General features: G+C 37.5%; 1 protein-coding gene across 2 annotated transcripts; it reads left to right on the top strand.

Annotated features, from left to right (window-relative positions):
- The first annotated feature begins 650 nt into the window (after positions 1-650).
- kiaa2013 (KIAA2013 ortholog) lies at positions 651-11589 on the top strand. Of its 2 annotated transcripts, none has more exons than XR_007931147.1 (3): positions 651-2573; positions 5426-6584; positions 11076-11589. XR_007931147.1 is itself a non-coding variant. In XM_051901883.1 (3 exons), exons 1-3 carry the CDS (start codon positions 1610-1612, stop codon positions 11091-11093), a joined length of 1836 nt encoding a protein of 611 aa, XP_051757843.1. In that variant the 5' UTR covers positions 653-1609; the 3' UTR covers positions 11094-11589. The 2 variants fall into 2 exon arrangements, 1 of the variants encoding a protein (XP_051757843.1); XM_051901883.1 differs by having other exon boundaries at positions 653-2573; positions 5426-6279.
- Positions 11590-19226: the final 7637 nt, after the last annotated feature.

Raw genomic sequence — 19226 nt, 5'->3', positions numbered from 1 at the left:
CATACAGTTAATTGAACATATGTTGTCACCCTGTATGGGTTAAGTTATCACTGCGGAACCTGAAATTAAACCGCAATGTGCGTTCAGCAAAAGTAAAACAATTATGAAACACAATACAAGTCATGAAACAGCAAAAATGTAAAGGCCACATATAAAAATATTAAACCATTGTTTTGACCAACACATATTTTTAATTACTAGATACATTTCATTATACATTTTATTATATATACAGTAGTATACGTTTCATTTCAAACACGTGACTTGCCTGACATTCACGTAACCTTCCAGTTGAAATTTACCTTCATTATATATTAAACTCTTGTCTATATTAAGCTTAGTTATTAATCTGTCACTAAAATGTAGGCCTACAGTAATTCAAAATATTAATGAAGTCAGAAAGATAGAATACATTACAATTCATTACAGCAATAAATCCATTAACCTTTATTGGCTCAGGAAAGATCTTATTATAAGAATCCTATTATTCAAATTCAGAAATTATTTGATATTATATTGCATATATATAGCCTCTCTCTCTCTCTCTCTCTCTATCTATCTATATATATATATATATATATTTTTTTTTTTTTTTTTTTTTTTTTTTTTTTTGAGTGGCAAAAGTATGGATGAATTCAGGTTTATTGGGACACTTTTTGACATTGAGACGACCGAGAAAAAGTGTATCTAAAATCTTGCAGCATGTTTATTAGCTTTTGTTAATTTTTTTTTTAAACAAAGGCTACTCGATATAATTAATACATGTACAATGTATATATTTCTTTATATTGCCAAAATGCCATCTTTTAAAACAAATCACATCCATTAACTCAACAAAAAAAAAAAGAAAAAAAAAAGGCAGCAGTCATCACTAGTGCCGTAAAGCCGTTTAGAAGTTTCTAGGTCAGTATTATATGCTGGTCCTGGATCAGTTTCATCTTCCACTGCTACGTTGCAATGACGTAAGACAGGCTGCCAACGGCTGATTGTAGAACAGCGATTTGAGGCGCTAGTCCAGTTTAAATTACGACAGGTCTTGGACTCCGACACTTCCGGTATTTTAACGGCAGCCTGGTTTCTTTCCACCAACAGAGATGTCAGCTGGCTGAGAGATGACATGTACACACTACTACATAATACAGCAAACAAACAACGACGAAATAAACTCTAGCAGACACACGTGATTACGCGACGCGAACATTGCTTCGACGCGACAAAGTAAATCTTGAAGAGTGAACGCGAAATGGGTGAGCAGAAATGTGTTGTTTAGTCAACTGACTAGCCTGATAACAGCAACTGGAATTAATGCAAACTTTTTGCAGATAGAAGTGGCTCGTTTAACAAATGTCTGGAGTTGTTTGTGCATTTATTTTAACGGAAAATAAGTTTGCTTTTTTTGTACTCGAAAAATACGTTTGCTTTTTGAACCACTCTGTGTCCGAAGACATTACTAATACTTTTTTTTCGCGCGTTTTGCTCTTCAAGATTAGCTTTATAACTACTATGCCTGTCAAAGCTGTTAGCCACTCCCAGCTTTTACTGCTGTCAGGAAGTCACTGATGCCCTATATATAGTGATCACCCTAAACTGAAGAAAACAGCAGTAGTTTATGTTTAAACCGTCCAAGAGCATTTGGAGCAAAAGACAGATCATGTGGCTTCAGCAGAGATTAAAGGGGCTGCCTGGTTTACTTTCAAGCAGCTGGGCCCGCCGTGTTTTGGTTGGATTACTGCTCTTCCTCATTTTCTACTGGTACTTGAGCTCAGATGGGCTCCTGAAGTTTCTAAGCTTATCTAGGGAGACTGGGGGAGCTGCGGGGGTGTGTTTGCAGACTGATCTTCACAGGTGGGCGCCGCTGGTTGACAGAGGGGAGGGAGTGGTTCTTAGCCCCCAAACCAAAGAATCCGTTCCATTTGTGGTTGGTAATGGACATTTTCTGGTGGATGTTGACTCTAACAAACTCTGGGTAGCTTCATCTTCACAGCCTGGGTCTGCACCGGTTCACCAAACAGACTACAGCCCGATTGTGCGGTTGCAGGTGCCAGGAACGCGCTCGGAAGCTCGGGCAATGATGCTGTGGTACAGAAAAGGCTCTGTGCTGTCCTCCCGGTCTTCTCCTGACTGTATAGTCATACGCGAGGAATTTGTTGCGCATCGCAGCCGACCCAATGTTTATCTTCAGAGGATTCACATATCAAACCCTACAGACCATGTGGTCTCGATTGACGTGGCCATGGAGTCACTTTCATTTAGGAGCACCGTGGAGGTGATGGAGGACAAAGAATTTGTGCTCTCCACAGGTAAGGTGCTCACGGAAAAGAAGGACACTGTGTTAGTGGTGGTGGCCACAAAGAGACTGGGCACCAAGATCCCGGTTCCTCCCAAATCTGAATATTCAGAAAGCCTGGTGAGTGTGATTCACACTTCGGAGCCCACCGAGGGTGGGAAACTGGACGAGACTCTCAGCAAGCTCAGAGAAGGAGTCAAAAGAGAGATGGCGGATGTCCTGCGAGCTAATGTGGAAGAATTAATGCAAGAACACCAGCAAGCATGGGCGGATCTCTTCATATCTGGCAAGTTGATTTAGCACTGTCTGCTGACATAATTATTATTCATTGTAAATAATATCGGTACATACATTTCAGTTTCATTGGAAACTTAGTAGAATTCTGAATGAATAAATCCTAAAGAGGTCATATCATGAGAAATTGAATTTTACTTGATCTTTTTCAAAGTGTTTAATTTTTTTTTAAAGGCACACTGTAAGATTTTTGGATTAAAATATCCAAAAACCACTAGAACAATGCTATTTTTTTTACGATGTTTTTTTTATTTCATAAGTCATTTTTACATAAGACACAGAGCGTGTCTGTGCGTCACCTATCAATGACCTCATACTCGCGTTACCCTCGATTTCCGAAACCATGGAAACACCAGATACACTTTAATATATTACATTTTTTATTTGACAAAGGAACAACTGTTTAGTACCTTCATCGACAGAAAACTAATCATGTCATATATCTCAACACAGTAAGTCTTATTGTTTAAATCTCGTTTTCTTGATTTACTGCGAATACCATGTTTTACCATGACTAATATCGATCTAGCTTACTGCAGTGTGCAATAAGTGTCTCATAGTAGCCGCCAAGTGAATGCAGAGAGTAATGTTATAACATCATTTTCAAAACACATAAATGTATCTAATATGATAAACAGCACTGCGTTACCCCACATATGCTTGACTGGAAGATGCGGCATAATGTGGCATAATAAAAGTTCTACTGCTCTCTAGGCGTGTCGTGCTCATCTCATTAACAGTCGCTCCAGCTGCCTCGTTTTTCTGCTTGCACAGCACTCGGCCCGGCTCTGCTTCATACTACATTAACGTTAATAATCTCATCCATGAACATGATTTCTGCCCGAGTCCCGTCCCGATTCTTTTCCACCGGCTGTGAGGTAAAGACGACATCTCCCATAAATCCGTGCTCAATCTCGGCGTCATCAAGCTACGCCTTTTTTTTTTTTTTTTAAAATAGGCGACCTCTAGTGGAGAAAAACTACATAGTGTGCCTTTAATTCAAAACTTTCTAAATAATTTAAAAAAAAAAAAAAGGTCTGAGATGCATGTCTGAAGTCCCCATGAAATCAAAATTGATGATTCATATTTTTTATGGAATATTTTATGGAACATTTAGAATAAATGATTTGTCCATGCAAATCATTATTTTTTTAAGTCATGTGCACTCATTGTAATCTTTAATCAAAATAACTTCTCCTCCACCTTGCAATAACATTTCATCTCTGATGATTTGCACACCGGTGCAAGGGCAGGACAATAATCCCAACCTCTCCAGCAACCGGTCACTCACATGAGATCGCAGCAATTGGCATACTACAACGATCCAATCAATTCCAGATGGACCAAATCATGTCCCACCCTATTTTTTCTTGTTTGAGAAGCCATTTCAATTAAGGCTGGCCCACACTAGAAGGATTTTAAAATCTTATCAGATTTTCAAATTGTGGGACATCACAAACATGACGATAAATAAAGTCATTTAACAGTTTATTTCCTATAGTGTGTGGAGTGCTGCGATGTGACCAAGACGGCACACCACACACTAACAGACTTTAAACATGGGAAATCTCATAAAATCTCTCATGGTCAAATGTGACTTTAGACTTAACAAACATGGCGGATGACAGGAAAGAAGAAATGGTGATAATAGTGTTTGGACTGCTTTTTACAGAAAATTTGCCAAAAGAAAAAAGCTTTGGATGAAGTCATGTTGTGCTTCCATTAGCTTGCTTTCTGATTTAGTATCGCTTTGTTCCATGTGACAATCTACAGAGTGCATACACTTTTGTCCTCGGGGTTCCCCCCACACAACAGGATTTCTAATCTCCAACATGTTGAATATTTACGATTTGAGATCGGTGCGGCCCGATGTTATTTTGAGCAGATTCAATCACTCTTTGACACACATCACACCACAGGAAAATCTGGTAGAGAATAATCTGTAGAACCATCAAGATAATCTGAACTTTATTTAGGATTGTTGGAAGGGGAGAATTGGGCCCAAAATCGACCCGATTATCTTGCATTGTTTAGGTGCCTTTAGTCAAACATCGCAATAGGCAAGTAAAGACAATCGCAACTTCTGTTTATTGCAGACTTTAGGCCAGGGCACACTAGATGATTTTCGAATTTTAACCAATTTTAATACTGTGGGAAACCACAGACATAAGGGCAGTTTCAACCGACTTTTAGCATTATAATCCTCTGAATACACATACTATTAAGATTCGTCCAGACCGCAAGACCACACACCTGTAGACCGTGGTAACATTTTCACAGTGAGACGGGATCTCACGGAGATTCGCGAGATCAAACGTGACCTGAGAAGAAAAACAAATGGAGGATGATTGACGTTGTCAGCTGGTTCTCCTGGCGTGAGTTTTATTAAACAAAGGAGAAAAAAGTATATAGGTGGTCTTCTATCTCAGTACTCCACTTTCGTGGCATGTTTGTGGCTGCCGAGTTTCAGCTATAAAAGCACGCAACATCCGGTTGGTGAAGCTTGCTCGCTCTCATTGGCTATCGTGATTCTCAAGCCTTGAATCGGGCCACGCCCCCCAATCACTAGGGGTGCCAGCCTTTAAGTGCCGTTTTGTCCTGTCGTCCTGGTGTAAGCATCTTTTAATGCGTGAAGCTAGAATTGTACAGTTTAATTCAAAAAATGGTGGGGGAAAAAATTTGATGGATTGGTGGATTTGCTTAAATATAAAAAAAATATTGGTGGACCTCCAGGAAAAAGTAAAATGATAAGTTTGATATGACTCATTTAGGGTTTCTATTCATGTGTTCACTTGCTTTAAGAAGCTAAAAGGAAATGTTTCATAGTCTTTTGCTGCTTTACAGGTGTGGAAATCAGAAAGATCACAGACGCCCATACTCCATCCAGTCGTACAGTCAACAACACCCTATACTACATTCTGTCAACCTCCACAGCACCCATACTAGATCAGAGTCTCACAGCAGAAGAGCACGAACGCCTGGAGTCCAGTCTGAATTATGCCGACCACTGCTTCAGCGGCCACGCCACCATGCATGCTGAGAACCTGTGGCCAGAGCGTCTGACAAACGTAGCTCAGATCCTCCAGCTTGTGAATCTCTGGAACTTGACTTTCCAGAAAAGAGGGTGCAAAGTACTTGTTGCAGCAGGCACTCATGGTATGATGCAAGGCATGGTCCTTAGTTTTGGAGGTCTGCAGTTCACCGAAAACCACCTTCAGTTCCAGGCAGACCCAGATGTTCTTCACAACAGCTACTCTTTGAGGGGTATCCATTACAATAAAGACCTTATCAACCTGGCCGTATTGCAGGACGTCGAAGGCAAACCTTTCCTGCATGTGTCCGTCAAGCCTCAGGAGAAACCCGTGAAGCTGTACGCCTGCGAGGCAGGCTGCATGAACGAGCCCGTGGAGCTGACCTCAGAGCTGCGAGGTCACACGTTTCCTGTGATGGTCACCCAGCCCATCACGCCTCTGCTGTACATCTCCACTGATCTTACTCACCTGCAAGACCTGAGACACACGATGCACGTCAAGGCTATCTTGGCTCACGAGGACCACATGGCCAAACAGTACCCAGGCCTGCCCTTCCTCTTCTGGTTCAGTGTGGCATCCCTCATCACGCTTTTCCACCTCTTCCTCTTCAAACTCATCTACAATGAGTACTGTGGGCCTGGAGCCAAGCCGCTCTTCAGGAGTAAGGTATAGACAGCGACATGAAGACAAGCCATTTTTGGGGGTGGTAACTGTGGTGTATGTGAATCTCCTCTCCCTTTTTCCTCTTGCTCTCATTTTGTGCAACTCTCAAATTCTGCCTTGCAAGATATTTTTACCTCTGGAAACTAAGTGACAATAATTGGTTTGGGTAACCCATCAAACTTTCAATCTGCTGTAATTGGAGGGTCGGGTGTGCTGGAAATAGTTGTCTGCAATCTTCAGTTAGGGTGTTCTCTCTCTATGAACTTTTTGATGAGCTGAAAGCACCAGTGCTCTAAAGACACTATTTGGTGAGCTTTGTTTTTTCCTCATTCAGTCTGACACAATTGGAACTGATTTGTGTCAAAGAAAAAGAAAAAAGAAAAATCAAGATATTTATTTTTTTTATATCTATACATGGAATGCTGTTCCGCTTTGCAGAATAACCATTCGAACCATTTGAAGAACAATTTTTGAATGTAATTTATCTCATGATTTTCAGCAGATTTTCCCATCTTTTATATGTAGTTTTACAGCTCAAAAAAAGAAAATTGGTTTAGAGTATTTAATTAATTTTTTTTTAATTGGATAGCAGGTGAGGCTTTGAATTTTATTTAGTCTTAAATTTGTGAGTAAACTTTTCACTGGTGCCTTCAAGTCTTTCTTCTTCCAAGTTGGTTTAAGGGGTTTTGTTTCTTTAAAATCTGCTTTCTGCAAAGTCTTTTTTGTTTGTTTACCATGTTTGTTTGTTTTCTTGTTTGTTTTTTTACTTAGGGGTCTCATGATTTTGTCTAAATGAAAGTGCATTTTGAACTTTAAGTATCTTGTTGGTATGGTGAAGTGAAGCTGTTACTTCTTTGGGAAATATGACCAAATGCATCAGCTTTTTTCATTGATCACGTACATCCACCATCCCAGAAAATCTCAATACTGATGGCCATTCTGGTGAAATTCTTGATAGCTGTTAACATCAACTGCCAACATAAAGTTGGTTAAATCTTAAAAAACCCATCAAGAACAAGTCCAGGTCATTTCACCCCACAGTAAAAAAAATAAGACATTTTTATAAAAACTTTATATGAAGATCATAAAGTGTGTTAGTGCCTGCCCATTTTTTTTCAGTCGCGTTGGTTCTGGAAGAAATTTTTCCATTCATTTTTTCCATGCATAGGGATTTATATATATCATACACACACATTTTCGGTCTTTCATGGGAGGGTGCATTCCCTGCCAGCTTTTTTGGTGCGATTTGCTCAAAGTGACTCTCTTGTGAAATTTTCTGTACAGCATCATGGGTAATGTGGTTTTTTTTAACCACAAATTCAGCTGTTAAAGGGATAGTTCACCCAAAAATTTAAATTATCCCATGATTTCCTCACCCTCAAGCCATCCTAGGTGAATATGACTTATATGATATATGTGAATTTATCTTCTTTCAGACGAACACAATCGGAGATATATTAAAAAATAACCGTAGTCCTCCAAGGTTTATAATTGTAGTGAATGGGGGCCTGCATTTTGAACAAAAAAAAAAAAAAATCCATCCATAATCAAAGTAATCCATATGACTCCAGGGGGTTAGTAAAATCCTTCTGAAGCGAACTGATGCATTCGTGTGAAACAAATATCCTTATTTAAAAGTTTATAAAGTAAAATAACGAGCTTCTGGCATGACAGCCATACGCATTCGACGTATGTCCAAAAAGCTGTAACTTCCGCGGCGTAGTATACAAACACGAACACGTCGATTCAGAAGGCCTTTATTAACCCCCCTTGAGCCGTATGGATTAACTTTTTTTTTTTTTTTTTTTGTCTTCAAAACTTGGGCTGCCATTCACCACCATTATAAACCTTGGAGGGCTAAGGATATTTTTAAATATATCTCCGATTGTGTTCGTCTGAAAGAATGTAGTCATATACACCTAGGATGGCTTGAGGTTGAGTAAATCATTTTTGTGTGAACTATCACTTTAAACAATTATTTAAAAAAAAAAAAAAAAGAAAAAAAGAAATAATGTGCATGAATGTCTTCAACAAAAGCATATACCATCAATTAACATCCTCAGAACTCAAGGTAGGTCTGTCTTTAAAGGTTTATCAGTTATTGTTACAAATCTTTTTTTCATATGGAGAAAACGAGTGGAGTTTTTACTTCCAGAACTCAACTGTTGCACTCTATTAAGTGTTGGTTTGTTTGTTTGTTTGTTTGTTTGTTGGAGAATTTAAAAAGAATCAGTTGACAGTAATGGGAATTACAAAAAACAGGCTTCTTTTTTGTGAAATATGAAAATTAATTTGAGGAATCTATAAAAGTACATAAAGTAAGTGTGTATGTGACTGACTGACATTTAATCACCTGAATTTATCATGTCGGTTCACTGTTTAGAACACAGTGAGGTGGGACGATTTAAAAAACACTACTTGCTTATTATTAAACATGTATTACTCTTGTAAATTTTTAAGTAGGCAAATACAGTTTCACATGGTCTGATGTATAATTCATATCACTGCTGAATATGCACTGATATTATACACCCTGAGCCGCATAAAACTCGGCTCAGGGTGTATATATATGAGCCGTTAAAACTCTGCCAACAGTTACAGTAGCTCACAAAAAAATCTCTTCTTTTTTGTCCATTTATTATTTGCTTCTTATTGTTAATGTTCTGCATTGTTTGCCGTGTGGGTCTCAAAGCTTTTTTTTCCCACGTTAGAGTGAACAAAAGTGATCTTTTTTTCTTTTTTGCAGTGTTTAATTTGTTTGAATTCTGTTGTTTTTTTTATTAAATTAACAATCAAGAGTTAGACAACCGTCTTTCATTGTGACATTCATTCACATTTATTTTAAAGGTTTACATAATCTGCGGCCATACAGTGAAACTTTAGCAGTAGTTACTCATCACTAACGTGAAATGAGTGCTTCATCTGAGTTGTCTTAAAGGGTTAGTTCACCCAAAAATGAAAATTGTCATTAATTACTCACCTTCATGTCGTTCCACACCCGCAAGACCTTCGTTTATCTTCGGAACACAAATTAAGATATTTTCGATGAAATCCGAGAGGTATATGACTTGTCCATAGACAGCAATTTAACTACCACTTTCAAGGTCCAGAAAGGTACTAAAGACATTGTTAAAACAGTTGACGTGACTGCAGTGGTTCAACCTTAAAGGTGCAGTGGGTGTTCTGGAAAAATGCTAATTTTAGCCTGCTAGCATTGAAAGTGTACGTCCCACCCTCCCTGCAAATTGCCGTCCAAAGCCACGCCTACAAAACACATGAACGTGCACAGACCAGAAGCGAGACGGCTAGAGACGATGTTATTGGATTACATTATGTGTCATTCACTGGTGAGAAAACATTACAGTACACTGAGTAACAGTAACTACAATAATGAACGTAAACAACTTTTTAAAAACGAATTAGATGCAGCAAATGGATATGCTGGACATTTCTGACGTGACAGCTGATGAAAAACTAGCAGCATTGAGCACAAAATAAACCACATCACTCTCTTTATAACCAGAAAGGTGATAGTATTTCAGCAAAAATACAATGTAAACATTGTCAGAATATCAAGCGAAAGAACAACACAAAACTAGCTTTTGTGCTAAGGATGGTATGCACAATACCAATGCTGAGGGTATTTTCATTGAAGGAGGAAACAAGATGTGTTACTCATTGTTTGTAGCAAGACTCAGAAACAAATTGTCGAAACATCTGGTGGTGGTGGCCTTATGAATCCATCCAAGGTGTGAATGTTGTAGTTTGCTCGTAACCTTGAAAACAAAAATAGTTCCTGATTAGATGGTGGGTGCTGCTGTCGTTGAGCTAATTCGTAAAGGTACACAAACTGCATATGCTACATTATGCGTTATCAAAACACATCAAAATCGAATCATACCATGTACCTACCTGTTCAAAAGAAATACTGCAACCATGGCATCATCTTTCAGCCCCTTTGACCCCCGCAGTTGTCTCTAGTGTGGAAAAGCAACACCGATATTAATTGGGGTTTTAGCTCTTTAATGATCAATGATTCAATAAAGTTATTTTTGTTTTTGCACACAAAGTATTCTTGTCGCTTCATAAAATTAAAGTTGAACCACTGCAGTCACGTCGTCTTTTTTAACGATGTATTTAGCACCTTTCTGGACCTTAAAAGTGGTGGATAAATTGCTGTCTTTGGATGAGTCATATACCTTCGGATTTCATCAAAAATATCTTAATTTGTGTTCTGAAGATGAAAGAAGGTCTTATGGGTGTGAAACGACATGAGGGTGAGTAATTAATGACAGAATTTTCATTTTTAGGTGAACTAACCCTTTAAAATGTGTCTGAATGAAACATGCTTATCATACTGTGTAGTTTCAATGTCAAAACAAAATTGCTTGTTTTGGGTTTGAAAAGTCAACTCAGATGAATCAAATAATTTTTCACAGAGTAAACAACTTTCTTTTTTATTTAACTTAGTCTGACACTGATGCTGTCAATACTAATGCCTGCATTCTGTGTATTGGTCAGCATTTTATATAGCTTAGCAAATGAGGCAGTAGAACCACTGAATGGAGAAAACAGGTGTAAAATATGAGTGTTAAATGCCATGAAAAAAGAATCAATAATAATAATAATAAAACCTAGACTTAAGTTAAAACTTTCCCAATCACATCCCTTGGTAGAGATTATGATTTAAAATCCACAAATTATGTTTAAAAATTAACTAATTTTGCACTAAGAAATCACATCAAATGTATTTTCCACCTTAAACATGCATATTTACACTTTATTTGTTATTTCAACAGGATGATGTTACTGTCTGAAGCCTAATCCAGTGTGCAGAAACATTAAATATGGCTCTCTGGATGTCCTCTCAGGATGTAGCAATGTATATAATACATGTTTTTCCATTTTACTGTGTGAATTTAATAATGAACATCAGCTGATTTTTGTTGAGGATTATGTAAGTTGTTGTGGTTAAAATATGAAGACTATTAGAAGTGCCAGGTCATGTGTAAAATAATTATAAAATATCATCAATTATGAAGGATCCAAACAAGCTTTGTCTTAATTCATTCTTTTAGCTTATAAACAAGCACAATAATACAATTTTAATGAAAAACAGAATCAAATATGCAACCCCTAAACATGTTCAAACATGTTGATTTTATGTGAGTTCAACTAAAATATTTAGCCTATTTTTTTAATCATGATGAAATGGAAGTAGCAACAGATCCATTCATCCATTACGTTCATCTCTATTGTGACGTACATCTGAGTGAAATGGGTTATTGAAAAATAAAATGATGTAGGGTGGTACTTGGTGGTTGTACTCATTGGTTGTTGATTGGATTTTGAGATGTGGATGTTGCACTTAAAGAGATAGTTCACCCAAAAATGAAAATTCTGTCATCATTTACTCACCCTCAAGTTGTTCCAAACCTGTATGAATTTCTTTCTTCTGCTGAACACAAAAGAAGATACTTTGAAGAAAGTTGGCAAGTTGATGGGCCCTATAGAAGTCAATGGGGCCCATCAACTGTTTGGTTACCCATATTCTTCAAAATATCTTCTTTTGTGTTCAGTCGAAGAAAGAAACTTATACAGGTTTGGAACAACTTGAGGGTGAGTAAATGATGACAGAATTTTAATTTTTGGGTGAACTATCCCTTTAAAAATGAATGCGAGCTTGCAGTCGATTGTGTGTGGAGGTGGGGTGAGGTGGGGTGAGGTGGGGGGGGGGGGGGGTATTTAAGTGGATAAAATGATTGGAGAAGTCGAATCATTCACAATAAGAACTTATTAGGAAATTAATCTGACACCTGGTTATAGTAAAAATACTGAGCCATAGCTGGGAACAGGGATTATTGCTTGTATTTATTTGAACGATGTCTGAGCATCACTGATTAAAGACTAAAGTCTTTTTTCTTTACTTAATATTATCAGGCCACCACCGTTGTGCTCAAGTTACATGCAGATGATGTTAGCTCAAGTTAGTATGTCTCTGTGTCCTGTTTGTTGTGTGCAATCAACATGGCTTAAGCCAATTGATTAATGTCCCATAATCTTTAAAAAAAAATAAATGTGGAGTTTCTCTGACTTAGTTTGTCATTCAGCTGATGCTTTTATCTTAAGTAACTTTTAGTAACTTAAGTAACGCTTTTTTAGACAGTCTCTACTCTGAGACACAATGGTGCTTGTTGGTGATGTTTGAATTCAGTCTTTCTGCTAACAATATGAAAAAACAAACCATGGGCTTCCCCACCAGTCGCAGGCTGCATTGAGTTTAATTGCACAAGAATAGGCTGCATCTTCATTTGGCAGATATTAGCAAATGTGTCACACTCTTGGAACACAGGTTTGTGTGCTCCGATCATGCAAGGCTCTTTTTTGTTGTTGTTGTTGTTGCTAAAACTGCCAGTATGAACAATTTCATTATTATACTTGTGCTACTTTGAGGTCTCTCTGAAAAAAGGGGAAGATGCTCTATTGAAAACTGAAACAATACACTTACAATCAACTTAATATATTTATGTTTGAGACAAGAACAATTATATTGTGTAAATTATGCGAAATTAAACACATTTACCAAAAAGTGATATGATCAAGTTCATACTGATTCAGACCTCAAACAAATGACATTCACTCAACATGATTTTTACTGCTCCTCAATTTACTTTATTAAAATAAGCTAATGCAACAATTCTTTTGCATTTTGTCTCAACTTCATTTTTATTGTGTACACTCCCTCATTACATTTACTACAATCCTTGTGTTGGTACTAAGTAAATAATATTTGCTGCATCAGTGTAACGGCACTGAAAAAAGGAGGATCCATTAAAATCAGTGTATATTGTATAGTTATATGTATTAGCATATAAAGTTTAACAGTTTATGTCAGGGCAAATTCCAATCAGAAGTGAGCATCCCTATGCCCTACTCACTCCAAAGGGCAGAGCCCTTGAAGTAGGGACGTTGGAAGATTATCTTCATTATCTTCTGTAATGTTACTCGACAACGCAGCACTGTACACATCAGCCCATTAGCTGTACTTACATTAGGAATTTCTTATTATTGCTGTTAATAATAAATAATAACAATTAATAATAATTAATTATTGCAAATAAACATACATTTTATAGTAAAGTATTTAATATATGCTTTATAAATATTGTGTGTTACATGCTCTCAACTTTAAAACTTGCTGTCTCTTGTTTGGACGCTGCAAGTCAACACTACCTAATATCAGTGGCGTAGCAAATCAGCCTTAGGCCCATATGCAAAAAAAAAAAAATTACGGGCCCCCTTCGGTTTCACGGGGGGATTCTATATGCGCTCCTCCATCATTATGACTTTGGGAAAAAAAAAAAAGTCCAAGTTAAAATTCGACCGATTCGACTTGGGCTTTGGAATTTCATAGATGCAATGACTCCAAAGATTATTCCAGTTATGAATGAATTATTCTGTCACAGACTTTTTTAATGCCCATGTTTTATACCTAATACATTTACTAGAAGTTTCTTCTCTAAATATATTTCCATCACGTTTTATGTGCATTTTATTTTGTTGAATAAAAAGTATCCACCCCAGCGAGTGTACGAGTTACATTTATTCACATCTTGTGCAGCATCTTAAAATGTGCAGACATAGCCATTTTTTCCAGAAAACCAATATGACTCATTTAAAATTCTGTACTACTTACATTACTGCATGCATAAGTTTCAGAAGCCCACTTTAAAAATGACAGAAAAGCGAATACTGGTCAAATACAATAGGTCATCGCTAAGACATGGCATGGACCATTTTATGGTCCATTTATTCAGCTTCTTAATGATTTTAGTACATTTAACATAGGCTATAGCAAGTTATTGACAACATTATTTCTATTATACTTAATTTTTCTGAACATATTTACACAGGTTCTGTCTTGCGCACAGAGGCGCTCACGAGCCTTTGAAGGTATTTGGCACTGTGTGCACTGCGCACTATCTAGTGGACTTTTGTTTTCAAGCACTCAATTCACTCTCGCATGGGCTGTTGTACAGTACACACACTGTCCGTGCCATCACAAAAATTGGGCTGCACGCAGACGGGAACCCTCCTGATGACGGATATTACGCGATGCGGACGGTGCGCGGGCGCCCGAAGTATTGGCTACTTTGGAGTTTTTGGGGTTAGCGGGCCCCCAATCCGCTCGGCCCCATATGCACGTGCATACCCTGCATGCCCAGACACTACGCCACTGTCTAATATAATCAATAAATTATGACAACATATGTTTTTACATTACTTTAACTCATCCAAATAATTTAAAGTCCCCCTGTGGTGAAAATCAAGTTTTTAATGTTCTTTATATGTCTATGTGGTGTTTTTAATATGCTTTAAGACAAACCATGTGCAAATTCATAAGTCAGCATCATTGCTGAGTATTTTCTTCTTAAAACTGCAGTGATCTAAAGAGTTTTAAAAACGTGGTTTGAAATCGCTGGTGTTTGTGACATCACAAACTACCTTGTAACCATTCACGTCAAAGTGCCGGCAGGCTTTAGCATTAACCATGGCCGCTCTGAAGCAGGAGAGTCTCAAGAAATCCCAGTATATTTTTCTGTTGATATGAAAAATCGGGTAGATTTAGCAATATAGTGGGTATATGATGTATATTACGATGTTATGATTAACTATATGTCTTTGACGTTCTGAGTTGTTCAAAGCGTTTCTAAGGATACTGATTGTTAGAAGGCAGCTGTCTGACTCGTGAACATGGTTTGTGTAACATTAGCAACACATGATTAGCTGTTTGATAACATAGTCAAGCAAAAGGCTAATCATATTAATTACCTTTATGTGTCCGATGTTGTAAAAGCCATACCATTGTGAAGCGTTTACCTCAGTAAGTTGACCGAGTGGATCTCGTCTGAGCTCGCTCGAGTGAGTGGAGGCGGGGCTAATTAGCATATTCACTCCACACCCTTGAAGTAAGGGTGTAGAGTTACTTTCAAGTTATTTTAAGGCATTAAGAAATTTTTTTCACAGCACAAAATGTTTAAATATGTCACTTTGGTGATCAAAGATGAGTTTTAAGGGATAAAATGATTGACTACAGGGGGACTTCAAGCAATTTTTCAACTCTTTTTTTCTAAGTTATATTTGTTTCTTAAAGTCAGTTTAATGTCATTTAATTACTTAGCGATGTTAATTGTACTTAAAAATGCTGTAATTTTTTTGACTGTACTAAAGTGTGAAATGCCATAATATGTTTGCAGATATTTAGGAAACATGCTAAGTTCATATACTTGTTTCTTCGATAAACAATGCTACAGCCAGTTATTCCATGGACATAATAAATACAATGTATTTTATATGTCTATGTATGGGTCTGCCACGCTCTCTGTTGTAAACAAACACAGCGTCAGCTCATGTTTCAGTTTGCTCCCACTCATACGTCATTATGGTTTGCCCAGGCTGTGGATTACAGGTATAATAATGTTGTAAATAATGTTCAGTTTCTTGCACAGCTGATCGTTTAGATTCACAAGACCTCAGTGTATCGTCAGTGGTCACAGGGTATTTATTTTGTTTTGCCTGTATATGTTTTTTTGACTCTTAGCCATTGACTTGCATTATATGAATCACCAAGGACCACAGTTTCAGTGAAAAATCTTTTTTACTGTTCTACTGAAGAAAACTGGCCTGAGTGTGAGTAAATTAGCAAATTTAAATTTTTAAGGGTGACACCCAGCGGGCAGAATACAGAATAACGAGTTGCAGCTGACGAAAATAACCGCCATTTTAACCCTTCCAGTCAAATTTAGTGCTGCAAACCAATTGTTTAAAGGCACAATGTGGCGCAACATACTCTCCACGGCTTGAGAGCAGTGGAACTTTTATGCCACAGTCGCCGCATCCGCATCTTCCGGTCAAGTACGTGGGCTTACGCAGCGCTGTTAGATATCATGTTAGATACATTTGAGCGTGTTGAAAATGATGTTATAACATTACTCTGTGCGTTCGCTCTGCGGTTCACTATGAGACACTTGTTGCACACTGCAGTTAGATCGACATTAGTCATGGTAAAACAAAGAAAATGAGATTCAAACAATAAGACTAAACGTTTTTAGCTATATAACAATAGATTTCTGTCTATATATGTATCCAAACATTTGTTCCCTTGTCTAATAAAACATACAATATATTAAAGTGTCTTTGGTGTTTCCATGGTTTCCAGAAAATAAAAACGGAAATCGAGTGTAAAGCAGGTATGATGTCATCGATATATGCAACGCACGGACATGGTCCGTGTCCTGGTTAAAATGGCTTATTTCTCTGGATTTAAACATTCTTGGAAACATCTAGGATAATGTAAGTACACAAGTCAACAAAATATATAACACTGTTCTAGTGGATTTTGGATATTTTAATCCAAGAGTCTTACATATTGTGCCTTTAAAGGCACAATATCTAAGATTTTTGGTTTAAATCCTAAATCCACATTTTATGTGAAGACTGACTTTTTTCCCATCTGACTTGCCTGAAACTGTGACTGAACTGGAGGATTGGTTAAGGAATAGTATGAACTTTCAGACACCTGCTGACTGCAGTTCCTTGGTGCCCATTTGATAACCAGTTTATGAACTTGACTTTCATGGATGAAGGACAAAAGCCACAGTCAAATTAATAAAACTGATCAAGTTCCCAGACCTTTGAATTCTACTGCTTTAATTCATATTTTGCTTCAAGACATTCCGAGCATTCCTTCTGATCTTCTGATGATACCATCTTCTCTCCAGAGTCCGCCATTTAGGCTGATGGCTTTTGTATTCTGTTTTCTCATTAAAGTGGGCAGTATACAAATTTAAACAGTAGTGACTTTTGAGAAAAAGGTACAGACACTGCCGTTAACATAGAACCGCCCTGAGCAAGTTCACAGCGGGTTGCACAAAGTCCGCCATTGCTGCACTGACGAGAATGTCTCCCATGCATTTTAGGTGTTCTGTAGCTGGATGGATTCATCCACATAGCTCTCTCCATTTACTCCTGAAATCTGAGCCACTAAAGACGAGGTGGATTCATTTTGTTTTTGAAGAAAATGCTCCCTTAAATCTACCGAAATTTGTTTATGTCTGCGCAAATCATTTCACACCGGACTTCTTTGTGAACGAATGTCAAAACAAAGGGACGATACAAAACAGAGGTTGTGCTAAAAAGTTGTTACTCAAGGATAGATCAGTAAACTGTTCATGATCCAGCTTACAGTCTCCAGAGTGATACTGGATACTGCAGTAATGAAGGTGAGAGCACTTTATTACAGTTCATCGGAGTTGATTTACGGATATAAAGTTTACCAGTTCATTAAGCACCACCCGAAAAGACATAAGGTCTTTATATATTTGTTTACTGTTAGTACACAGAAACACTCGTTACAACGTCGCTGTTTATGTTGATGATAATGCAAGGGAGAGAGAGCGAGTTTATGGATAATATTTTAATGCATACTTGCACTGTGTTTTATTAAGCTCTTACAGTGATTTTCTAGAGTGAAAACAGATGCTTCATCTTTTGTGTTAAGTACAATAAATGTTATAAAACTCATCTGTAAAGTCGAACGTGTCCGGTACAACAGGCTTTTACTAATATAGTGGATAAAAACAAGACAATATAACAGTGGCGAGCGGTGACTTTTTTACCCGGGTATGCTGGGTGGTGCGTCATGTAAAAAAATGTGGCCGATGCAGTTTGAATGGGTTTATAGCTAATAAGTGAGACGCTCGCATTCTCAGTGTTAGTTTACTCATTTGCTTGTTCATGACAAATAGCAACACAGCAAAGTATTTTTAATATGTTGGACCTTTTATTGAGATTAGCCCATATTTACCTGTTGAGACGTGCCTCCACAAGCACCTATAAGAGCTTTTGTGATGTTTGAGTCGACGGAGGCGCGACATGCGAAAGGTGCGTTTGCAAAATATGCTGTATTTTTGTAATCCGCTAGGTGCCGCTAGTGTCGCAGAAACGACATACTTCACCTTTGAACGTATCAGTTTAGAACACAGATCTAAATCAGACATGACAAATAAAAATCATGCCGTCAATTTAAATGTATGCCAGAAGTACTTTTTAAATTAATAATTAAAAATAAGTATAACATAATTAGTATTAGCACCCTATTATAGCTAAATAAAAAAAAATGTAATTATAATAAATATAAGTAAGCTATAATAAATAAAAATATCAGTATTCTTTAAAAAATAAGTTGAAATTATGCAAATTGATGATTTTAATAAACACACAAACTATCGATTAAAACATCCTCTGATAGTTACAGTAGGACTGTCTTAAACAATTTATAAGTTTTCATAAAAAAATCTCTATGCAGAAAATGAAATACTATGAAAATAATACTATGATTTTCGCGATCGAGATCTGGCAGCAGCAGCTAATTTTTCCTCTTGGGCGAGCGATTCGATCACAGCTTATCCTGCCATGTAATACGCCATAGGCCAACAAACCAATGAGAACGCGGGACAACGATGACGTTCCATAACAAAAGTGCGAAGGCGCAAAAGCTGCTGTAGACCCGGAAGTCTCTGTAACTGGCAGATTTAAAGAAAATTACCGTCGTTTGGCAAATAAATAAATTACGGACAGTTACATACGCATTACCAATCATGTAGGCTTTATGGTACACCTCAAACAAGGGATTTAAAAGTAATTTATAATGTTAATATTAATTGCAGAGTCCACGAATGGCTTGGGTATGCAGAGCATTCGCAGCTTATATGGACCGCACGCCACTGCAATATAAGTTATAACCGTAATTGAACTAAACTATACCTGTTTTATCTCCATGTAGCATATATTCGCAGTTTCTGACATGCGTCCTGACTGAATCCTGACACCGGAGAATGAGCTCTTGAAGCTCCGCCCTCTTAGGCTGAACGCAGCAGCTCATTTGCATT

Source organism: Ctenopharyngodon idella, chromosome 8, assembly GCF_019924925.1.
Source record: "Ctenopharyngodon idella isolate HZGC_01 chromosome 8, HZGC01, whole genome shotgun sequence".
NCBI lineage: Eukaryota > Metazoa > Chordata > Actinopteri > Cypriniformes > Xenocyprididae > Ctenopharyngodon > Ctenopharyngodon idella.
This window is presented reverse-complemented; position numbering and strand designations above follow the sequence as displayed.